The sequence below is a fragment of the Xiphophorus hellerii genome, chromosome 14 (genome assembly GCF_003331165.1).
Source record: "Xiphophorus hellerii strain 12219 chromosome 14, Xiphophorus_hellerii-4.1, whole genome shotgun sequence".
Classification (NCBI taxonomy): domain Eukaryota; kingdom Metazoa; phylum Chordata; class Actinopteri; order Cyprinodontiformes; family Poeciliidae; genus Xiphophorus; species Xiphophorus hellerii.
In genome coordinates this window covers 2,589,825-2,615,262 of record NC_045685.1, presented here as the reverse complement: position 1 = coordinate 2,615,262, position 25,438 = coordinate 2,589,825, and the positions used below count along the sequence as shown (strand labels likewise).

The 25,438-nt window shown below is 37.4% G+C and overlaps 1 protein-coding gene across 2 annotated transcripts; it reads right to left on the bottom strand.

Annotated features, from left to right (window-relative positions):
- Positions 1 to 10,756: 10,756 nt before the first annotated feature.
- On the bottom strand, positions 10,757 to 25,193 carry acox3 (acyl-CoA oxidase 3, pristanoyl). Of its 2 annotated transcripts, XM_032582757.1 has the most exons (19): positions 24,778 to 25,193; positions 23,303 to 23,450; positions 22,807 to 22,904; positions 22,530 to 22,662; positions 20,928 to 21,002; positions 20,672 to 20,761; positions 19,830 to 19,973; positions 18,766 to 18,854; positions 18,281 to 18,377; positions 16,571 to 16,753; positions 16,151 to 16,273; positions 15,957 to 16,077; positions 15,761 to 15,883; positions 14,814 to 14,927; positions 14,385 to 14,500; positions 13,698 to 13,872; positions 13,536 to 13,603; positions 12,708 to 12,794; positions 10,757 to 11,919 (listed from the first exon to the last, which is right to left on the bottom strand). In XM_032582757.1, exons 2-19 carry the CDS (start codon positions 23,420 to 23,422, stop codon positions 11,800 to 11,802), a joined length of 2,076 nt encoding a protein of 691 aa, XP_032438648.1. In that variant the 5' UTR covers positions 23,423 to 23,450; positions 24,778 to 25,193; the 3' UTR covers positions 10,757 to 11,799. The 2 variants fall into 2 exon arrangements, with proteins under 2 accessions (XP_032438648.1, XP_032438649.1); XM_032582758.1 differs by lacking the exons at positions 23,303 to 23,450; positions 24,778 to 25,193 and having other exon boundaries at positions 20,928 to 21,003; positions 22,528 to 22,686; positions 22,807 to 22,888.
- Between the last annotated feature and the right edge of the window lie 245 nt (positions 25,194 to 25,438).

Genomic DNA, 25,438 nt, shown 5'->3' with positions numbered 1-25,438 from the left:
GTACTCCGATCCAGCTTTATTTATGTTCTAAATTCAGTTTGGCCTGCTGCACTGCAGCTGGTCCTCCTCTGTCCGGCAACACAACGCGGACGGAAAGTTTAAAAGTGTTTGTTTATTCTGTTACTAGTTTTGATGAGCCTCCAGTTAATATTCTCGCTTGTAAAGAAAGAATATTATATTCAACAGGCGATAAAAAGAGGGATTAAAAAAACCTAATCCAATAATCCCAACGTGCGTCCTTCCAGAGTCTGCGGCTAAACGCACGCAGACTCTGAGCAGTCGGTCGGATCACGGCGAAGGAAAACACTGCGCTTCTGTTAAATGGCATCAGGCTGCGCACACAATCACACACACACACACACCCCCGCACACACACACACACACACACACACACCCACACACCCACACACCAACACATGAAATATACATATTCTTAAGAAGTGTATGTTTTATTGTTCTGATTTAAGATTTCTCGTTTTCACTCCGATATTGAACTGCTCCCACTGAGAACTCTGCTCTCACACTGACTCTAGTGCCTCTTGCACAAATGCATTCTGCTTTTTGTCAGAAAGCTCCACAGATGTGCACTCTCATGTTTGTCCTCTATGGATCAACACTACCGATACAGGCATTAATATTAGTTCTGGATCGATACTAGAGTGGTACTATTACTTTATTAGTTTTGTCCTGTTTATTAGTTGTTTTTTTTCTTTACTTGCAGTAAGTTTAACAGTAGACTTCCTTCCATAAGTGCAAGCAGCCTCTCATGTACAGCCGCAGCTGAACACACGTCTGGGTGTTCGACAGGAATTTGATCCCAAACGCGCAACCAAACCGTTCTGAAACGTTTAGCACTGACGGAGGTAAAATCTCACGTTTTACCTCATTAAGCAATGACGCTGGTACAAAGTACCTGTTTTGGACGCTCTGCTCTTTGTGTTTTACATGTAAATAAAACATAACATAAAGCCACTGCAGCTTTGCTCTGTTTAGCAGCTCCCGAGTTAGGACGGATTTTTACATCAACTTAAAATCCAGCGTCTTCCTGATCTGGTGACAGCCAGGATTCTGGTGTCATACCGATTCTTGCACCATTTTTTTTTTTTTTACCCAGTGCTCTCGGCTGAGATTTAAGTAGGTCAGGCTCTTCAACTGGTTAACGTTGTGATCATGATAAAACTTTACATTGCCAGGTTTAATCGCCACTGTTTCAAAACACGAGAGACTGAATGAAAACCTTTGTATCTCTTCCCATTCTATGTATCATTAAGGATTGCAATGAAGGCTTTTTAAAATGCATTTTTCTCAGGCTTATCCGTCTGTACTTCTCTACAAACTGCAGCACTGCAGACAGAGAGGAAGCCTGTTGATTACAGCTGAAGGGCAACATAGTGGTTTGATTTAAAGGCGCGGTATTATGTCTAAATCGACTTCTTGAGCTTTACGTCATGGTGTGGTGTCATTCCCTCATCAAAAACGTGCCCATAGAGTTGCTTTGATTCTTTCATGAATGTTTGAGAAATCCTTGAACTTCCCATGGCAACCGTTCAGGTTTTTAAGACGCCTGGGGGAACCAAAGGCCGCCTTTCACGCACAGCTCCTCTCCAGAGATGTAGTTTCCAAGCTCCTGCATTACAGTGCACTCTGCTCCTTCAAACTAGCAGCAGCAATTAGCAAACACATCTGTTCAGCTCATTATATGAACTATTTCTCAGTTCAGTCGTCTGATGAACGTTTGCGAACGCTTCATAGCGTAATGTTGACGCCCTGGAGGCAAAGTGTGGGAAAGAGCAGGAACGTCTTAAAAAGGCAGAGGCCCAGTTACAAGAGGCTAAATTGCAAAGTCAAATTTCTCTCGAGTCATGTTTGATGTATACAGTAGTTTTATAATAAGTGATAGTGACAGTTACTGTGTGCCTATAGAAAACACATAATACTGCTCCTTTAGAGGTTGAACAAGTTCACAGTTTAAAAAAGAACTCTGATCAGTCCAGGCAGAGAAAGACAGCAAATTATTAGGTGTGAACATCGCCTCTCTTTTCCTGCAGCCATTTACTTACACTTCTACACTTCTAACAAATCTATTTTTAATCAGAACACTGGCCAACATGTGCAGTGTTTTAGGAGAAGGGAAACGTATTTGTTCTGCACAGTTGCCATTAGAAGCCACTGTGGGCGGTTTTAGGAGTCAGGTCAGCTTTGAGTTGGAAGGACGGAGTGATGAAGGTGTGTGCCTTGTCCTGCTATTTATGTTTTTTTTTTTTGTTTTTTTTTAGCATGTCAGTTGTTTTTTTGCAATTTAAAAAGGGGACTATTCAAAGTTTTTAAAATTGTTTGATATTTCTAAAAACCCATCTTAAATAAGCTCTGTAAGTACATAGTTCATCGTAGCTACTATTTTTGAAAATTTGCTGAATACATTGGTTTTTTTTTTTTTTTGAAGACATATAGCTGCCATTATTCAGGTTACCAATGGAGGTAACATGGAGTGTGTTGTTTGGTTTGGACTCATGAAGCTCACACCCATTTTATCAGCTCCATGCACTGTATTCACATTGTATTTAACTTTATTTCTTTGAGTCAAAACAAGAAGTATCTGCAAATTGATTCTTAAAATATTAAAACATTATTTTACATGTTGTTTCACCAGCAATGGAAGAGAAATAAAAACAAGGAGACAGCATATATCTCTGTAGTGATTTGACAGTATTTGTTCAGACGTTCAACATGTGAAATGTAACAGGACCACCATCATGTCTCCCTTTCATCACACATTTCCCTATTAAAGTCACCTTGGTAGATTGTTCAGGTTCCTTCTGCAGGTGTGACTGGCAAATGTTCTGATAAAGCAGTTTCTGTCGCTTAGTTACCCTCGTGACTAAAACAATTCCTAATTGTGCTCTGCCTCCTTTTACATCACTGCTGAAGATGCTTAGACAAACTACCTTTCACTGATCTACGACACTCTCACATCCCATAAAAAATTATTTCGTTCTGGTTAAATAAAGCAAATTAGCAAATCTATCTGCATGTCTGTGTGAATTCTTTTCTTTTTTGATGCCGATCTTAAAACCGATCAAGTCACATGTGGTGATTCCTAAACCATTCAGCGATCACATTTTGCCATCCGGGCGGAGGGCACCGTTGGACCAATGAGCTTACAGATATTCATTTAAAATGGGTTTTAAACTATTTTTTTTTAAAAACAAAACATCTCAAGTCTTAGAAAGCCATCATTGTGGTGCTCTGTACATCTTCAGTGATCAGCTTAAAATCATTTCCGGGGTCAGTTTCATACATGTGATGTCTCATCGTGGTTTTAAAAGATACATGTATGTTAGTCAAAATAGAGGATGCTTCTCTCAGGAAGCCGTAGCCGCACACTTAGCCCAACCAATAGATGTAGATATATAATCACAGCTGCTCAGCAGTGAGTGGATTCTTGTCTATTCAACTACACATTCCAGAAGACACAGGTTTGTGTCACACACTGTGACAGCTATGAATGTGGAGAAAGTTTGTCAATTGATAAACATACGGGTTAAACAGTAAGATAGTTCCCCCAACTCCATCACTCTGTTCTTCCAACCCTGAGCTGGCTTGACTCATCAAAACATCTCGTTTTCCCCGACAGGTCAGACCAGAGGTACGGCGCTCTGTGGGGAGGCGTAAATAGGATTATACCAACTTATACCAACAGAACAAATATCTTTACTCGGTTTACATGTCGGCGTGTACATGCATGTTTTTAAGAACGGTGTACGTGTTTACAGTTTACAGTTCTCGTTCAATTCGGTTAGTTTCCCATAATCTGGGATGAACTCCGAATAAAACCAGCACATTTCAAAGAACACGAAAATGTCACAATTATTCAATAAAGTCCAGTGAGATTGTACAGGTTTTTTTTTCTTCAACAAGAGAACAGAAAAAAAAAAACACCTGTGGCCATAAAGGACACAGCATCATGTTTAATCCTGCTAATAGACACAATCTGAGTAAAGGACCAGAAGTGAACAAAATGCAGAAGGTATTTGTACATGAGACACTCAACATGTACAGAAAAATGGCTCCGTGGAGAAGCCATTCGTTTTTGCAAGCCAGATGTTTTTGGGACGTGAGATCTGACTTTTGAGTGGAAACATTAAGATGCTATAATTTAAAATATTTGTTCTCATATTTTGGAAGAATATTTTCCCAGTAAAGGAAGGTGTCAGACACCAAGCATATACTTTATTTATTAATTTTTTTTGCATTAAATATTTAATATTCATAGTTAATGCATGTGGTAAGAGTTTTGTATGGCTTAGTAACATCTTTACACTTTTCAATCTAGTTACAAATATCAATTTGGATTCTTTTTTTACCACTTATATCACAAATTATACATATTATGATTGATTATTCAATCGGTTATTACTCAAGAGAAAGCTATATATATTTTACAAATATTTTCATTACCAGAGTTTTGTACACAATGCTCAGGGCACCAGTTTGTTTGTGGGGGAGGGTGGGTGTGGATGCTAAATACCCCACTTCCAACGGGGTCAGGATTCCTCGATTCTTCACCAAGACCACGTTCAGAATCTAAACGGGGTTTCTGGACAGCGTTGTGCCCCTCCTGTGTGCCGTCCTCTGTGACGTAGCACACCGTTATTTATGCACCGATCACTTTGAGCCAATGACAGCCTAGTTAGGACTGTTACAAAAACAGACAAGGCTGTCCCGTTTTCTACACCCAGTCTCTTTCAAGCTTCATCTAGTCGTTCCCTTGGTGACAGTAACGGCAGGAATCGTTTTGACAGACAGATGCTTTGCTAACGTACCCATGACCCTTGAACATTTTTACAGTTTGTCATGTTTAAATTGAGTTAATACCTCATTTTTCAATTGGAATTGAAGGAGAAGACCAAACATGATTGGAAAGTGGCATGAAAAGGATAGAAGGAAGTATAATATATTCAGCCCCTTTGACCAAACACTTTGTAGAACCACTTTTCACTTCAGTTACAGTTCCTCGGACTTCATAATGCCGCCAGTTCACTGATGTTCTCTGACAAACCTGAGAACTTCAAGAAACAGACTTGAATTGCACACATCGGACTCAGAAGAAAAGAACACATACATCATTTGTCACATTTTTATTTTCATAAAAATTTTGAAAGTTGTGTATTGCTCAGTGGCGTAGGCAGAGATTGCTTTTTGGGCGGGTCTAAGAAAAAACTGAGACCCCAAAGGGAAATGAAATGTTGTTGTAACTCATATTAGTTCAAATTCTTCAAAGAGGTATTGTAGGTGGTGATTTATGTATTTAAATTTATTCATTTGATGTGACAAATTTATTATTGTAGTGTTTCAATATAGTTGTAATCCACATCATGTTATCATCAAGCCGAAATTTAACTATCTCTTCTGCCACCAAGTTTTGAAATCTTGTAATTTGTGACCAATTGAAGTGATCAGAAGTTGGGAAGACTTTCTAAACGTTACCTGATCCTGCAAACACTCCCGTCAGTACAATAGTCCCTCAGCAGTGGTTCAGCATTCCAAGGCTTGTAATGGAACCAGTGGATTTTTCAGTCACTGTTTAAAAATAAACCTTGTCAAAGATTATGGATATTGGGAAAATTATTACAATTTAATCTCATTATAATCTCTAACCGTATCTACCTCAATGATGCAACCAAGAATTGTTACATGAACATCGCATGTCCGGCCCACAATGCATTGCGAACAGCCTTTCAAGCCCTGCTACATTAGCGTGACACCAAAACAGTGGTGTAGTTGTGTTTAAATCTTTGTCCTTGGTTTGAGAATTTCATGGCATATTGATATTTTACTCAGTGATGGAGCCAAAAATCTTTTCTGCCAAGCCTAAAAAAAAAATGGGTGGGCCAAATAAATGGAAATGTTGTATATTTGTAAGTTCCACTTTTGCTTCAACAGATTCATAAAAACAAAAGTGGTCGCTATACTTTTTTGTTGTCTGCCATTTTGGCTAACGTGGGTCAAAAAAATATATAATCCTGTCAATTGTACTTCAATTATTGATATTTAGTTGCACTTCATTGTTTAATATTTAAACAAGCTGAAGATGTAACTTTTTCTCTACAGTGACACAATTTTGAAATCACTGAGCCTTTCGCCAGTTGAAGTGATCATTAGTTGGCTAAACTTTCTGAACTTTACCTGATCCCACAAACACTCCTCTCAGTGAATGATCCTGTAGCAATGAGGTACCTGAACTAGACTCACACCAAACTTCTCACCAAACCATAACTCTTCAACGGGCCGCCGTCAGCTCTCAGATAGCATCCAGATGTACAGAGAACGGAGCCGGGAAAGTGATTCTGACTTTCTCTCTTCCAAACCTTGCAAAAGTTCCTCGAGATCTTACCAAAGTCTTCCGAGATCCTGCGAAATATTTTAAAAATCCGAATTAGGTTGTTATACCAAATTATGCGACGCATCATAATCTGTGACTGCCGGATGCCAATTACATAATTCTCTGCACGACTTAAAGATAAAAACTTGCATTGCGTTTAGAATCATTTATTAAACGCTTATTGATTTATTAAATGTCCACTGTGGGTTTCTACATGGGCGATCAATGACAAATACAAAATAATACATTATGGTGTTCCTGTTAATGCTAACTCTAATGCCATGAAGCTTCATGGTATCTGAATGAAACCTAAATAAAATACATTGTGCTTGTAAAATGTGAAAAAAAAATCATGTAGGGTAAATATTTGTATAAATATTTCTTGTAGTTTTTAACAAAGAAGCCTTGAAGCTTCTTTGTCAAAGAAAGAAGCCATGAAGCTTCTTTGTTAGCATAAAGAAGCTCCTGCAGGATCTTGATAGATTTTCACAGGACCTAGAGGAACATTTGCAGGATTTGGAGAAAGTAAATCAGGATCATTTCTTTTTTTCCCATGTCCTCTTACAGGCTGCGTATTGATGGTAAATTCAGGGAAGTTTTTTCTGTGTAAAGTTGAAGGTGTTTGTGTGTCAGCACCAAGAGGTGAGGTGTGTGTAAATTGACAAAATGAAAAGGCCGTAAGATTTTTTTTTGTCACGATTAAAAAAAAAAAAAAAAAAACAGTCTTTGAATGTTTTTTTTTTTTCAACAGAGATGAAAAAAAGAGAATTATAAAATCTGAATTTATAATTGTGAAAAATAACAATTCACACACAACTACTTAGTACAGACCAAAGACTGTTTCAAGTCTATGAACAGAGAACATTGTGGAGGTAACTGATTCAATCAATAAAATAATAATAAAATTCCATCTAATTATCGTCTCTGACCTTGAAAGCATCTTGCTCCACCACGGTTCTCAATCGCCCTAATTTACGGTGCCGTTCGCTCCACTCTGCTGTGGACCCCGGGGGTCCGAGAGGCAAAATTAAAAGAAAACAATAATTCAGTATTATGCACAAGTCTATGAACAACAAAGCCAATGATAAATTGGACTGGTGGCGTCATTTACTGTCGTTCTCAGCTTCCAAAATGAATATGTTGCCCTCCATCACTCTCTCATTTTGTCTGCCTTGTCTGACATTGCTACTGCAATTTGAGCGAGAAAACTTTGGACATGAGGCTTTTTCAGTGTGTTTGGTGAAGGAGAGCATTCTGTGGGATTTCCTCCTGCTACCCCTCATTCAGAGGACGATATGGACTTCTGATCACTTCACACAGTGAAATGGTGTATGATGACTTTGAAGGTACATTAAGAGTAATTAATACCTGTCTCTATGGTCACCCTGTTTCTAGTTTTATTCCAGTTATTAAAGCTGCACAAAAACAAAGTGCAGATAAAGATGTTAACTATTTCTATAAATCAGACAAATCCTTATGAATGGAAAAAAATATATATTTTAAAGGCAAAACTTCCTTGAATGTAAAATAAGTGTGTTTTTGTACTCTATATAGAAAATATTTATTTTTATATGTAATTCTCTAAACATTGTTCTTGCGACGCTCATTCCAGATTTTGTTAAATAAGTGGTAAAATAAAGAACGTCAGGCCAATATTTATACATCAACATTAAAAATATTTTTCAAGGTCTGTTAAAAACAATGGAAATCTGTGATTGGTGGAAACTAAACAGATTTGTATTTCATTAAATTAGAAGCATTTTAAAAACGTTGCATGATTATTATTAAAGTCTCATAAGTGAAAATGTCTTGATACAGATTTTGACTTATTGTGATTTTACCTTGTTTTTTTCTTTCTTTATTTCTTACTGTAGTTTTGTTGTAATGTCACCCTCACACTGTAAAGATGAATTGTGTACACTTACTAAAAACATTCACAAGACAAAAAAAAAAAAAACATCTTTAACATAATAAAGGCAATCTAACACAAACAGCGGTCATTTATTCTGCATGAATTTAGAGATGCAGCGACGGACTGGGGACGTGTCCAGGGTGGACCCTGCAGAAAATGAGGTGCAAATAGTTTATTATTCCTAAATATAAGAAATATGTGCAGATATGAAAACAAAGCAATCACAAGACCATTAGACGTTATTTACCCAGGTTGCACTGCAGGGTGAACTACTTCCGTGTGACAATATTTTATTAAAATTTCTAACAACTAAACAACCTACAGTATTATTGTTTTTGCATCGAAAATAAACATTTCTCAAATAAATTCTATAGCTACAACTAATCATGGATCCTTTTAAATGTTTATGTAATGAATTGAGAGGATTTCTGGCTCCTTGTCTACAGTGAGATGAATGACATGGAAGCAAATATCACTTTAACAGATTTACTGAAGACACACACTTTACATTTACATTACAGAACAAGTTGTATAGCGTCTGTAGTACATCAACAACGTAACGTAAATAAACGTGACTAAGTAAGCCATATCTGTAACATTTAGCTTGCTGAATTAGCTTAATTTGCTCTGTTAACACTGTTAGATCAATCATATTGCAAAGTTGCAGGGAAAAAAACAGTCAAAAGCTTCGCTTATAGCCTAACAGAACAATAAAACACAACATATCAAATAATACAGAACTCACATGTTTTCAATCACATATGCAAAGTACCTTGCTTGCCGTGTTGCAATGAAGAAATGGCACAATTAGCCTGACGCAATATTGTACGTCCAACAACGCCTCCTAGTGGACATTCAGAACAGTTAGTTTAAAATAAATTTCCTTCATTGCTCACTAGTGACATCTGCTGCTGAACTGAAATTATGACAACCTGGTCATTCAAATAAATCATACATCCAAAAACAACAACAAACAAAACCTAGAACACACACCGGTGTATGCTCACAAACATTTTTGTCAAACCATGTCCAGAACAGTAGATCTAGATTTAGGCCCTGTTTACACGACAACAGTTTCTGGTGAAAATGGAAGAGTTTTGTTGTGTTTGTACTGTACATTTACATGAAACCACCGAATGTTTCCTCCGACAACGGAACAGTTTGAGAACGGGTTCCAGAGTGCAATGGTTCTAAAACGTACCGGTGTCCGTTGTCCTGTAAACAGAATAAATGGATCTTTTCTGTCAGGGAATCCCTAGCTCATGCATAGAATGACGCAAAACATAGCTGCTTCTTACAATCCACTGAAGAAGAAACTACTGACAATGTTATTACAATTCGTGTTTCCCCATCGGATACGGTTCGACCCAGCGTCTCTTCGCAGTTCCGCACCAGGTGGCAAAATACACGCGTGCTTGTTCAGCAATTATAACAGTGGTTCTTAACCAGGGTTCGGTCGAACCCTATGGGTTCGGTGAGTCGGTCTCAGGGGTTCGGCGGAGCCTCCGCCACAGAGGTCAAGACACACCCGACTCATTATGTAAATTCGTGATGACACGCCCGCTTGGCCATCACTTGCTGCAGATGATCACGTTACATTAATTGGCCAATCAGTGCTGCGGGGACTTTAGCGTGCTCAGTAGTCACAGTGTGACTGTCGTAGTCGTACGTTGTATGGTTTCTTTCTTAATATTTTAATCCATACTAACTATGTCGAGCAAAAAAAGAAAGTGGTCGGACGAATATGTACAACATGGATTCACATGTATCACGGAACGTGATGGGAGTCAGCGTCCTATCTGCATGATTTGCAATGTCAAGTTGAGCAACTCTAGTCTCGCACCGGCAAAACTGAAGGAACACTTCTTGAAGCTGCATGGAGATGGGGAATACAAGAACACAACGGTCGCTGAATTCAAGGTGAAAAGAGCCAGATTTGATGAAAGGGCCACTCTGCCTGCTCTTGGATTTGTACCCATGAACAAACCGATCCTCACCGCATCGTACAAAGTTGCTTACCTCGCAAAGCAGGGCAAGCCGCAGACCATCGGTGAAACTCATAAAACCAGCAGCGTTAAAGATGGCGAATCTGATAAACATATACCTATGTCTTGAATTTGGAAAAAAATCATATTTGATTTATCACTAAAGAAGGGTTCGGTGAATGTGCATATGAAACTGGTGGGTTCGGTACCTCAAACAAGGTTAAGAACCACTGAATTATAACAAGCACGCGCTTGTTCAGCGCTCGTATCTAGAGAAATCATACGTAGGCTAATTGAAATATGACTGAATGTAAAATAGATTGAAATAGGAACAAGTATGTAGATGGAAATATTTGATTCTATAAATGAGTCCAGAGTAAACGTAGACATTTAGAGTTGGGTCTGGTATCGTGATATGATATGAATACCTCCCTTCATATGTGCATATATGAGAGAGAGAAAGAGAAGCACATCAAGTATATTTTGAATCCTTTATTTTTGTTGCTTCAATGATCTTGACAATTAAGATTAAAACATTACACCAGAAAAAATCATTTTTAAAATTTGTGAAAATAATAAAAAGTATGTTAAACAGCAGCTTAAAGGTTGTGATTAAAAGGTACTAATGGTAAGATAAGGTCATTTTATTTATATAGCACATTTTCAGCAACAAGGCAATTTTAAAGTTTAAAATCATTTCTCAGTTTATAATCTGACAAATGATTTTAAATATGAATAGTCAACTAGCAGAATTTCCTGCTCAGCATTTCATTCATCTCTGTGTTTTTTTTTTTTTGTCATTGGCAGTAAATATATTATAAAACAGACATTCAACACAAAAGTAAAAATCTGATTTATACTTCGTGGCAGTTCATCATCAGGAAAAACGCTCATCTTTTAACACCAAATTAATAACAAGTAATATTATTGTTTATAAAACATAAGCTCTTTTGAAATACTGCTTATTTCAAAATAAGCACGGGAAATTTACAGTTGGTCAATTTTGCAAAAGTAAAAATCAGATGTTCAGTTCGTGGCATTTTGTTACCAGAAAACCCACGCATCTCTTAGCAACAGATGAACAAATATTATTGTTCTAAAAACATACAATTTCTTCTGCTCTTTTGAAATATTACTTATCTTGTACTACTTACAGTAAGTAGTATAACTTTTATAGTATAACTTACCATAGAAATGTGTGTTTTTTAGTGATAATATTGTTCTATTCACTGAATTTTAAGCTGCAAATTTGTGTGAAGGAAGGTCCGTTTTTGGCATCACTTTTCGAGACAACACTGGCAATAATTCATAAATTCACCAATGAGCGAGTCTGGCTGAACAAAACTAATAAAAACATTTTTAATGCCACTGAGCTTCAGATTAAATGCCATTTAAGGCCTTAAATTCAACCAAATCAATTTAATGACTTTTAATGCCCCAGAGAAACATTGCAGCTCGTCTTAAGTTTATCTTCTTGTTAAAAATGGATCTGTTGTCTCTTCCATTTTGTTGTTTAGCCTCTAAAGTTTGGAACGAAGGGATCCGACCGTCGGTTTCTTAGAGCAGAACTCTTTCCACCAGGAGGGACGCTCCAGCACTTGACTGCCTTGCATCACTGTGGACCACAGGTTCTTATACAGCTGCAGACAGAAGAAATGATCTGGTGAATAAAGCAACTTAAGATGCCATAAGATGCCATACACACCGGAAACAATAATATTAATTGATATTGTGTACATTTTGACTTCAACAGATGCTTACTTGCACTTTTATACTGTTCACACTTTAGTCCAAAGTTACTCATAGCTTTGGCAGATTTAGGTTACAAGTAGTTATTGTATTTTGCCAACCACTTTCCAGCATTTAGTCTTTAATTTGTTTATTTTACTTTATCGTCATTCTGTTATTGCTCAGCGGTTCTGACTCATTATGGAAATGGAAAAATCGTCTCTCAGGTTTGTATTTCTTTATCTCTCCAGGGCTGGGCATTTATTGTATTGTGTATCATTTATAAATTGATAAACTGTCTTATCATGATGAGAATTTTGATTTATTTTTATAATAAATACCAGTTAAAGATGTTTAAAATAACCAAAACGGCCTGTATTGCTGGGATTGTTAACTATTTTCTCCACTGTTTGTCTAATGAGAGAATGAATACATATCAATGAATATTGAAATATTGAAATGCAGTTACAGTGTCCGGTTTAGTCACATAAATAACACTTATTTATGTGACTGTATTCCTAAAGAAGTGTATTGGAAATGGACATGTTGTTCAAGAGCAGTGTTTGTTTTGCAGTGACAGCCAGACAGCTAAGCCAAAAAAGCAGAAGTAATGAATAGTTCTTATCGTCACTTTTGCCATTACCACAATAGAATCATAAAATACATGATGAGACTTTCAGTCCATATTGTCCATCCCTACCTCTCCATCAGCGTTGGCAATAGGGGAGTTGAGGATAAAATCTGTGGGAGCTAAAACATCCACTAAAGCCACCGCTTCATTCTTCAGCTGTTGAGACAAAAAGGAATTTAAGATGACCATTCATCACTCAGGTTTATGAAAACATGAAAGAGATAACAAAACTGAACGCTAATGAATATTCTAGAAAACACTCCCCACACACTCTGCCATCACTATTACCAAGGGAGGGAGGGAGGGATGCGTGTTTGTTGGTGCACACAAACTTTCTAAAATAGTTGGCTTCTCATTTTTAATTCAAATAAATATATATTTGAAATAGGGAGGGGCTTAGCACGTCAGACAACTAAAGTCTTGATTCATGCGAAAGGACGTGGGCAAGATGTTAAATTGAAGAAAGAAAAATACTCTGAAAAATATTCAGAAGCCAAACGGTTTTAAAGCTTAATTGCTTTTGTTTCAATCAGTAATGCAAAGAGAATGAAGAGAGGACCAGTTTAAATCAAACAGATGAGTGTGTGACCATCCTGTCATTTTAAAACACATTTTCAAGGTACACTTAATTGTTCTTTGTATATTTAAAGTGCAAATGAAGATATGTCACAGAAAATAATCAAATTTGATATTAAAGTGTCCATTTTGGGTAAACAATGCCTGTAATGAAGTATGAAGTTTCCAAGTGAGCTATCACACCCAGGCTGCTAGATCCTGGCTTCTAAAACACTCTGAAAATACAGCAACCCAGTACAACACTACTGCATACACTACTGCATACACTACTGCATACACTACTCATACTGATGATTACTTATGTTACACATGACAATATACCTCTGAGCAGAGTCTCAGGATGGTCAACTGGACCAACTCTGCTGGTTTCCTTCCAGTCATATAATCACCTGAACCAGAACAGTATTTTGAAAAAGTATTAAAGTTATGTTACAGGCAAATGTAACTGGTTTGTTTCCATTTAATTCAGAGAGGGTGACATACCCTGGAACAGTGTCACCATGTGGTTGCTGAGACTCCACAGTCCATACAGGGCACACAGTTTTCTTAGGACCGGTTTGAGGTCAGAGGGCGTGTCCTGATCAGTGGTCAGACTGTGAAACCTCTGCAGGCAGCAGTGTTCAATGTAGGTGATAGCCAAGGACCTGCAGTAATATACCTGAACACACGCATGGACACGCAGGTTAACACTGAACTTCTTTAACATTGCTCGTATTTATTATCAAGTAAACTCCAACTAAAGAGAGTTAAGTTGCGTCTAGTTTTCTACTCTATTCTGGCTCTCGTTCAAGAATAGTAAAAAGAGATGTTGCAGAATCAAAACCCCATAAACATATTTAACTGATTCAATTCGTCTGTTCGTCAATATTATACCTGACAAATGAACTGGCATGAAGCTGAACAGCATCATTTCAGAAGTGATTTAACTTTCGACACATTACTGTACACAAATAAGACTTATCTTTAATGAAACTGAAGGTTGTTGCAAAAATAATACTTTTTTTCCCCTGCTGGCTGAAAAATATAGTATTACCATAACATGGCGTCAATCCACAATATTCACAATATTTCTCTAAGATGGCAGGCATTCTGTCTTTTCTGAACCTCCACTAAATGTATGGCAACTAAAATGTGATTCCTCCCAGTGTAAACCTCGGTGTGTTTTGTTACCTGGCTGTTGTTACGGGCCTCAAACTCATCACTGCCTGAGGCGCTCTGTTGTTCCAACCTCTTCTGACTCTCCACAAGCAGAAAACTGATGAGCCACATATAGGCAGCTAAAGACACTGAAGACATAGAAAAAGAAATCATGTTTTAATAGAGGGTTAAAAAAAAAGACTGATAAACTTCATACAGTAAATATTAATATGTTACTAACATGATAAGCGCCTCGTTCTTTTTTCTCACCAAATAGTTTTGTTAAATTTATCTCAAAATTTTGATAATACAAACATTTGACAATGATGTGTTAGCATATGGCAAAAGGATTGAAGCTTGTCTTTGTCGTTCTGAATTCAACTCTAATCGGGACACGAAATTTTACATGTAGAGCAGCGTAGAAGAAATGTATTTTTTTATGAAGTGGACATATCCTCGTACCCTCAGGATCCATACAGTCCTCTACTGTTGTTGCTGTAAACTTGCTTTCCAGATGTTTTAAATGATTATCCAAAAAGTCCACAGTGTGAAAGGGAGACTGAATGGGAACACCACCTGAAACCAAATAACAAAGGTGGAGATTAGTAATCAGCTGTTAGAGTAGAGATGACACTTGGGATGTATATTGTAGATACAATTACATCACTGCACCTACTGATGAATGTACAACAAAGAATGAATAAGGTTCTCTGCACAGCAATTATTAATTCAAATATAGACAGTCAAATTCAGGTATTCAAGTCTGAATATTAATGCTATTAATGATGAATGTTTTTTCCCTCCATTTGCTCTCTCATTTGGTCTTTGGCGAAGGACAGACACACTGTCTGTTTGCGGGTTTTCTTCCTGCTGCGCCTCATTCAGAGAATAATGCCGACTTCTGATCATTTCAAATGGTGAACTGTTCCCTGATTTCAAAACTTTGGCACTTGTAATTTCAATTTACGGTGTGGCAACAGAACTCGAATTAAGCCCACAGATTGGATTTTTCAACGCCATCCGTCAAATGTCAGAAAGTCCAGCGCGACGTCTTCTCTGGACAAGAAAATGGCATCCTTTCCTACACTAAACGCTCCCCTCTTAAAGTCATTATAAGAACTTGATGTAATAATTCCGATATTACAGTTCCAGGAAAGCTTGTCAATATTGGCGTTTCGTCAATAGCAGATAAATCTGGTGATGGTATTTGAATGGGTGCCCAGGCCCACCCATTGCCATACCCCTCGTTTTACTATAAACGTTCTATATGTTTCTTGCACATGGTGTCGCTTAAAACTGGTGACAAATTGTCCCACTTGATTATAACATATGCTTTGTAAAATGAGTGCCGTTAAACAAGTGAGCCTCTTCCTTGATAAGTAAGCTTAAACACTTTCCCCCACACTTACTGTGGAGTTTGGCGTGGAACAAGCTCAGAAGGTAGTTGCTGGTCTGCTGGAGCAACACGTTGTTGTCTCCTTCATATGTGCAGTTTGGGTCATTATCATCACGCAGGTCACCCAGTCGGTTCACTGTAACACACAGAGTTATAGCGCTCACACTGACTCAGTGACCTGGGGGGAGTGTTTGTGATGAGCTACTGACTGGCAAGGTATCCATGGCCACCACAGGCCTCTCTGCACTCCTGGATGCCCCTCTGAGCCGTCCATGAACCCAGTGGTTTACTAGAGCACCCGATGGCATGGATCTCCCTCCCCATCTCTGCCTGTGAAACATGGGGTCAAAAGAGTCAATGCCTGTGTAAAAGAAAAGAACCGTGTTCCTCATGCTGTACTCACTTGTCTGTCACTGTTGTCCTTCATCAGCTGTCCAAACTGGAACTCAACAAAGTTCATGAAGATGGTTTTAGTGAAGTGTCCCAGGACATATGCTGCCGCCACATAAGGGATCAGACGCCACTGCTACGATCCAAACAAAATATGTGCGTGAGTATCAATAGTCATTACCTTAAACATGAACATTTTCGTTTTAGAATGTTTGAAGTAATAATAAATGAAAAGCGGAGATCAAACCACCAGACTGTACTTTTCGAAATTAAGTCTGGTGGAACAAATGTGGTGAAAAAAACGATCCTGTTCCCGTTCTTTAACTAAATCCAATTCAATCTTTATTCTTTCTAACTGCTTGAGGGTTTATAGTTCAGAATGTTACAAATGATTAATTGAGGTTTTATTTGTCACTTCTTAAGAAATGATCACCTGTAACTGGTATTCCAGAACTGGAATCTCCTCTGTGTTACTTGGTCCAAACTGTTTCCTTGTGGCTGAGAATCGAATAGCGACAGTGACAGCAAGCTTCAAGTTGATGAAAGCCATCCTGGTGATATAAATCCGACCTCCGGAAAGGGCCCCCAAAGATGCTCCAAAACGCTTGTTAGGGTCCTACAGAAAAGAAAGGGTATTGTTGGAGCTTTTGTCAATATTGGACTCGTCATCCAATTTTGACGAGTCTAAAAAGTAACGAGTTCTTTAACAACAAAGTGTCCACTTGTGTGAAGCTGCATAAGAACAAGAACTTTCAATCTGTGAAACTCTGCTTTCACAGTTTACACCTAATTGGGGGTTTAAAATAATTTTTAAAAAAAGCAAAATGATGGAAGATGATAAATGTATATTTCCTAAATGCAATATGTGCCGCTTAGTGATCATACTTTTACACATGGCTGGTGTCCTGAAGAAACGTCTTTTAAAAAATGATGTTTTTTAAAAAGCAGCATTTGTACTCTTAGGGCTTTTGATTTTTAGGAAGGCATTGCATACGACTTAATGCTTTGAAGTGAAACATTTAAACATTGTGCACAAAACATAACGTGCATGCATAATAGCACACGGAGTAAACAATTTGATTACCTTAAGTCGCATTGTTTATGTCATGGAAGGGGGAAAAATGAATTATTAAAGCAGTTTAAGCTTACACTGGGGAGCTAAAGCTTCTGGTGAAGAACCCAGTTTGTTTATTCCTCCCTATCAGCTTAATGGGTTGAACAGCGGAGTAAACCTTTAACTATACAGTTAGATTCTCTTTCCATTCTGACATCAATATGTGAGTGGCTCCATAAAACAAAAACATCATTTGTTTTGTCCACTCAGTACAGTCTGAGTCTGAAATGGATTCTCAGCAAAAGATGAGAGCATGAAGCGTAAACATAGACCGTGTCCCTGAAGGCATCATCCCTGTGAACTCCAGGTTATTTAAACAATGGACCTGGAATATTTGATTTCTATGAATGAACACAGGTCAATGTTCTTTGACTACTCTTGTGTCCAGAATCTAATACTCAGTTTTTAGCGCACTTTATCTAAGATAGTCGGCATCAAACACGTTTCCTGTCTGAGAAAAAAATGACTAAAGGACCCCTGTGTTTGTAGCCAGGAAGTTGCAGCCAAGAGACCTTATATTCTCATCTGGCCCAACTAAAACACCTAAATACATTAAATATTTACTTCCATCAGACAATATTTGATAGCTATTTTTTTAAGTGGCCAGGAGGTATTGAGTAGCTGGTTACATTGGCGTGGTCTTCTACTGCTGTAGCTCATCTGCTTCAAAATTGACATGTTATGCTTTCGGAAATTATACTCTGCATACATCAGTTATTTCAGTTAGTAATCTCTATAATCTTAAACCAGGCAATTCTCCTCACACCTCTGACATCAACAGGGACTTAATCCAGACAACTACCACCATCTTTTTGGGATATTCTCTCTCAACCCAAGAGAAGATTGTGAGTGAAAATCCCATTACCTCAACAGTTACGTCACTTAAGTAACCATTCTGAGGCTAATTTTGAACTTCACCAATCATCTTCACTATATCTACATAATGTTGAAATGCAGAGTTGTTGCTATGTGACTGGCTGATTTGGTACTTGTGTTATCAAGAAATTGAAGAGGTGTAGCAATACGTACCTTGAACGGTGTCACATATTGTCCATCAGGGGTAACATCGCCTGTCCGGTTCAGCAGGTTTTCCCTGGGAATTCTCACATTGTGAAACATTGCAAACCTGTTGTGAAAAAAAGGGCCAAAAGAATAACACCTTGTTATGTTTTATTAGAAAGAAGCAATGCAGCATAGATCCAACAAAACTGTTTGTGATGCATTTATGATATTTGGTTCCTGACAGTACTTTACTAGTTCTGACTCTCCTGATTCTCTACACATCATGTATCATCTTCTATTACGACAGAAATCAAAGTAAGTTTGTAATTGAAGTCATAGATATTTTTGATGACTTTCCACAGAACTATATTGCATTAGTCCAGGTAAATTATTGTTCAGTCAACTTTAAAAACTGAGTTTAGTAAGTGTTTGTTTTTAGTAAGTGTTTGTAATTTATATATATATATATTTCTATGATTTTCAAATTACTGCTGCAGCTACCAGCTACCTACCCATTATCCAGTCCATTCTGGCCTAATTTTTTCCCCATGTCTCCAACCAGAACACCGGGGAGAGCCAGCAGGGTTTTGGGGTCTCTTATCTGCAGAACACGGGTTTTAAATGAGGTATTACAGTAATCAGGTTCTCTCATCTTTAGATAAAGATCAGAAATAGAGAATGCATAATAACAATACAATATCAAACATTAAAAATATGTTATGTCACATACTGACTAGAAAGGCTTAGTTGGGATTAAGCTTTTCTTGTTCAAAAAATCTTACAATGTTGATTTATGACTAAAAGCAAAATCTGAGTTTAAATCAATCCAAATAAACTAGACTGCTGTTCAATCTAGGCCACATAAATTACACACTTTTCAGTGATAATGTCCTGTAGTGCAAGTTGTCACTAACAGTTTCACACCACAGGAATAGACACACAGTATTTCTTTACATATGTTGGTTGAGCATGGAAAATGCAGGTATGATGCACTTTTCCAATATGAAATATTGATTCTGTGCAAAATAAAGATATCCAAAATGTGTGAACCCTTACTTTTGTAAACTTCAGCGAATTACACTTTTTTCTTGCCTTTCTTTTCGCTAGCGCTAGTCAGACTTGATTATCTTTCAACTGCACACTTAAAATGTACATATTGAGCAAACTTTTGTTGCAAGACTACAAAGATAACTTTATAACAATAATAATAATAATAATAATAATAACAGTGTGAAGTATTAGTATAAATATATACAATAAAAAAGTTTAATGGAAGTTTAGCAGTTTAATCTGGTTGTTCTGCAGTTGAAGCTGCTGAATCTTTTCCCAGAGGGCAGCAGGGAGGACAAACCATGGTGACGGTGGAAAAGGTCTTTGGTGATTGGCTGAGCGACTGCGAACGAACTAATTTGCTGACCTCACCACCAAACTCTGACTGGTCAGTTTCCAGTCAAAGAAACCAGACTGGGATGCTGCTGGTCAGTAGGCTCTCTACTGTCCCACTTGTAGGAAGTGGTGAGGATGGGAGGTTTCATTGACAATTACAAACACATACTTTACGTAATCGGAGCCTTACCGGAACAATAAAAGAGTGCAGGCCATGGCACACCTGGTCAGGTGTGTAGAGCTGAGCAAATACGACAGCATGAGTGGCCGTCTTTCCCATGTTTCCAACCCAGAACTTTGCAGCTTCAAAGTCTGGAGAATTGATGACAAACTCCTGCAGCACAGGCACAGAGTTGAAGAAAGAGGGTTATACATTTTGCAACAAATCATCACAATAACTACCGGTTTATGACATTGCAGCCTCAGCCCAATGCATTCCGTTCTGTTTGTCAGTGGAATATGGGGTATGAGGACACCCCATATTCCAACCCAAACACTGGTCCTCACTGGTGGTTTCTGATATTATGGGCGACATGGGCAAACCTATCTGTCTATAAATGTACCGGTGAAATGCAAAGAGACCAAGGGGGAATTGGTATACTGCAGAAAAATCAATCTCTCCATATAGAGTATCTCAGTAAGTTCAGTTAACCACATTTTAAACTGAGACACTTTATCAGTTTTCCACAATTTTAATATGACTTTCTTGGCTATTACCATTCCATACACCACAGGCATTTGCATAGAGTTGCTATAGCTAATAAGTAAAGAAGAATATCTAAATAATGCAGTCTGGGGATCAGGACCCAACATGCACTTATAGATTCGTGAAATCCAGTTGAGCTTGAGTTTCAGACCAGAACAGATGAGGCAAGCTGCCGAAAGGCCAGACTCAGAGACCCACCGGCCTCACAGGTACCCCTACCCTCCAAACCACCACCGTCCCTCCAGGCATAACCCAAAACCCTTAGCTCATTTATAAAACATTTATATAAACACATTTAAAAAGGTGCTGTGGTTGTGCATGCTGACCTGGGAAGAAGGATCATAAGTGGCTGTGGTTCTCATGGCTCGAGTGTTGCTACCATGGCTCAGCTCAGTCAGTGCAAAGCACCCAAACGTCTGAGAAAAAAGATGGGCAAAATAAAATCACTAAACTTAAGTAGCCCTCTTTCTGCATGCAAAGATTCATACATTAAAGGACAATGTGAAGAACAAAACTCACTTTTTTGTTTCTTGTTCAATTAGTAAAAAGTAAAGCTGTTTGGATTTTGAAGTTGTCACTTACCTCCATGTCTTCAGCGTCCTTTACATATTTGCCATGTCTACCTGACCCTGAACTGATGATGGTTCCTGCAAACATCTGAAACAAGATTTCAAGAGTTACTCATTTTACTCTGACAAGTACTTTGAAGCAGAACACAAGAAAATTTGAGAGAAAATGACACAATAGTGTCTTCACAGGTCAGGCTAAAAACCAATCCTCCAGCTGCAGCTGATCCAGAACGCTGCTGCTGCTGCTGTTCTGACTAAAACCAGGAAGATAGAGCACATCACCCAGTTCTACAGTCCTTCCACTGAGAGAAGAGACTTTAAAATTGTTTTGTTAGTTTATAAATCACTGACGGGCTCAGCACCACAACACATTAAAGATCTGCTGTTGTTGTATCAACCTTCCTGACCTCTCAGGTTTCCTGGTTCAGGATCTGGTCTGCGCTGCATCCAGAGCCAGAACCAAACATGGAGGACCAGCATTAAGCTTCTATGCACCACAAATCTGAAACAAACTTCCAGAAAAGTGCAAAACAGCCAAAACACTGAGTTCCTTTAAATCTAGACTAAAACGCCACCTGTTTACAGCTGCTTTTGAAACATAAATGAAACATTGACCACCATATTTCATGTGTATGATTTTGATGATGGCACTCATAAAAATGTAATGTTAAGTTGTTGTCTGTATGGTGTTTCCTTTATAACTTTGCAATTTAGTGTTTTTATTATGAAAAGCACTTCACTTGCTGCTGAAATGTGCTACGCAAATAAACTTGGAACTTGAACTGTACCTCCGAATCAGGTTCGCCAGTGATTTGGGCAATTCATTGGCGATATTATTGATGAGGACCAAACAAGATTTATTAGAAGTTGTCAAACCCAAGACAACATCAGGAGGAAACGTCACATCATAGACCATATTCAAAACAATAAAACAAAAGCTATTTTAATTAGTCTGTTTATCGACAATGTTATTTTCAATTTGTATTAAGCACAACATAAGGATCTTTAGGGTAAACTCAGAATAAAATGTTAAAAATTACAGGAAAAGAGAAAGGACGCATTGTGTTTCCTGATTTTAGAGAATATTGTTATGTTGCTCAAATGACTTCCATAATATATCTAAGTGCTAAAATTATTAGGAAAAATGGAAGAATATAGAGCTAAGAGTGCGTGGAAAGGAATTGCAGGGTATCATTGGACATACGGAGACTATATCTAAGCATGCTAAATCTTTGACTTGTTTCTCAGATGGCTATACAGAATCCAGAAATACAAGTTTGAAAGAGAAGTATGCAATTAATACAACCAGCCTCCAATAAATATTTCATTCCAAGATCCGCAATTCAGACAATAACTAGAGAAAGGTTTAACAGTCTTGTGTGTAGTCCCTACAGACGACCACGTTAAAAGTTTCCATGTTCTGATAAGAGAATTCCAAACACTCTGTATTATAGAATCTTACATCTACACCAGCTTAAGGGATTAGGAAATTATTCCTAAGAATAATGCATGCTCAGCCTAAATATGTTTATTAAAAGCAACTATTCCAAAGCAAACAAATTACTATCACATTTTTATCGCAAAATCTTTATGGAAAACAAAAAAAAGATCTCACTCTGTTAAGGCCATACTTGGCGTCCAGAGCCCAGTCATACATGCCCAGACAGTCGTCCAAGATGATGGCCTTCCACGGGTTGGCCATCATATCTTCTTTGGTCAGGAAGTTGTAGCGAAAGAGCTGCTTCACCCTGCATGTTGTACATTAGATCTTTCTTCATGCACCATTTTTAGTAAAGGATATTGAGCAAAATCTCACAGATACTAATTAGGTTTTGTCATGTAGCATGTATTATGGTGTAATGTTCAAAATAATTCAAACAAATAACCAATACCTGAGGAAGTTAAGTTCTCTCTTTTTCTCAACAGAAATGTCCTCTCCAGGCTGACGGGCAAACACGGGATCATTTTCCAAACTCTTGAACACGTGTTGCTGCACCAGACATAAGAGGAGAAAATATATGGAACATCTACATATAACAGAACAAACACATTCATTTTTAAGTATGAAATTGTCTTTTTAATGGCATGTTTCTGCCATTTTTTTAAAATGTATTTATGTTGAAAATGAAACTTCTTTTTGAGCCACACTTCACTCACCCTATGCCAAAAACATAGGGTGAGTTTGTCAAACATAGGGTCGGGGTCAAGTCCAGGCCTCTGACCCCCAAAAATGAGTATTTATTAGTATTTAAAACTTTCCCTTGCTAGGGTGATAACTTGCGGTTACAAACACTTAAAACTGAAATAGGATGTCTAAATTATAGAAAAAGAAAAACCAGATCCAATATTATTTCGGAAAACCTTTGACAGCAGAGCATCTGATCTCACTTTGAACTGTAATATTTCCTCTCCATCAATGAAGTGGAGCATCTCCTTCCAGCTGAAGGAGGCTTTGTTCCTGTAAGCGTCAAGCGGACCGCCGGGGAGGTCAGCCACGACCTGCTCCATGTTCTGCAAGAATTCAGAGCTTCACCTCCTGCAAAGAAACAGCAGCAAGTTTTATTACCGGGCTAATAAAACAGAATAGAATTAAACTTTTAAAAATAATAAATAGTTAAACTTTCAATAACAGGCAATTATTTTCTTTCCCTGAAACATTTTTATTTAATATCTTCCTGCTTTCATTTATTTACCTATATCATGGTCAGTATGGTCATTTTTGCCGTACATACCGTGCCTATAAAAGTTAGTCACCCTGTGGGATGTTTTACTCCTTTTTAATTTTTTTAAATATCAATAATGATTTACAAAATGTGTCTTTTTTTTCTGACAAATTTGATAAAGAAAAATACAAAAAAATCTTTTACTGTCAAAGTGGGAACTGACTTGCACAAAAATAATAAAACTTACATAAAAGTAGGTAACATAAAATTAGGGCCTGCATAACTAATTACAATATGCTTTAAAAGTAGTATCCTGAATTTATGTAACAACAAAGAGGGAAATGCAATATAAAGCAGACGTGTTTGCAGAACTCTTAAAAGCATGTGCAAATCAGTTTGCTTAAATTTTGGCCTAGATGGAAAAATTAAGCAAAGTTAAAATATTATTCAATTCGTGAAAAAATAAAAGTACATAAATGATGAGTATAAAAATGAATGAGATAAGATAAAAATGCTATAATATACTGAATATGTTAATTTAGATTAATTTGCGTGTATCTATTATATCTGATATAAAGGTGATATAGGAGTGAAAGAATTAAAAGAGGAAGAGAATGAAAGGCCCCTTGGCCCCACGCAACCAACAAATCAATCTCCTATAACTCCTATAACTAACTATTCTATAGTGAAATAAATATAAGGCTGGAAGTCCAACAGCTGAAGGCTGGACTACCGTGTATTTAATAATACAAGCCAACAAGTCAATGAATGACCAACATGAACACAACAGCCAATCAGAAGAGCTGAAACAGAACAGAGTCAAAGTCCAGACTTCAACCTGATAAAATGCACTTTGAGCTGTGAATTAAAAAATCCCTACATCGCAACATTGAACTTGGCTGGCATGTTCTCCTTAACTTTCATTTTTGAATTTGGCTTCATTCTTTCTTCATAGCATATCCTACAATTTGTTTTAACATTTGTATACATGTAAAGTTAGACGAAATTATTGTGGAACATCATAAATCATTTATCTAATGCTGGGATAGATAGATAGATAGATAGATAGATAGATAGATAGATAGATAGATAGATAGATAGATAGATAGATAGATAGATAGATAGATAGATAGATAGATAGATAGATAGATAGATAGATAGATAAAACACACTAAATGTTATTCTCAGTTTTCTTCTTACCCTTTGACCTTGTTTAGTTATGCCTGCAGGTTTTCTTGCACTGGGTGAAAAGTTCATCAGAAGTCGTTCCCAATGCTCCCTGCGCCCCTCTGTGAAGTGAACATTCAGTCAAGAGCACATAATGTTTCGAGTGCGCAGGTTACAAGCGTGCCAAAAAAAATTGAGAATTGTGACAGCGCGGAACTCTGAAAGTCCTTTTGACTCACCAGGTCAAACACTTCCTGTTTGACTCCTTAACAATAAGAGTATCCATTTCGGTCATTAAATTTGAAAATATTTACATGATAAAAACAAACCTGTCATTTCCAAGAGACTCCTCCCCTTTTTCATTGGAGTAACCATTTAATGACTTATTGCAGACATGAACTTAATCTGACATATCGCCCTTTAAAACCCGAAGGCGACTTCCTTCATTTATTTTGAAAGTTTGAACTTGTTTTTTTTTTAAAAAGCACAATAACTTTATTCGCTCCTATTTAACAAACACCGTAGACAACGTCAAATTTACCAGAGACTATTTTCTTTATTATATATTATGTTTAATTGTTATTATTTAAAAGTACTGCCAATAAAAAAAGAAAGAGTTGTGACAAAAAACAAAATGGACACGTGATGATACAGACAAAAAGGAGGCCATTCTATCAAAATACCTTCATTTCTT

Excerpts from the sequence above, each read along its gene's own strand:
- acox3 (XM_032582757.1), bottom strand. The coding sequence starts at position 23,422 with ATGGAGCAGGTCGTGGCTGACCTCCCCGGCGGTCCGCTTGACGCTTAC. Across the intron at positions 18,855-19,829 it reads TGCACTCTTTTATTGTTCCG|ATAAGAGACCCCAAAACCCT; the intron begins GTAAGGCTCCGA and ends CGTGTTCTGCAG. Across the intron at positions 16,274-16,570 it reads TTCTGGAATACCAGTTACAG|CAGTGGCGTCTGATCCCTTA; the intron begins GTGATCATTTCT and ends TTTGGATCGTAG.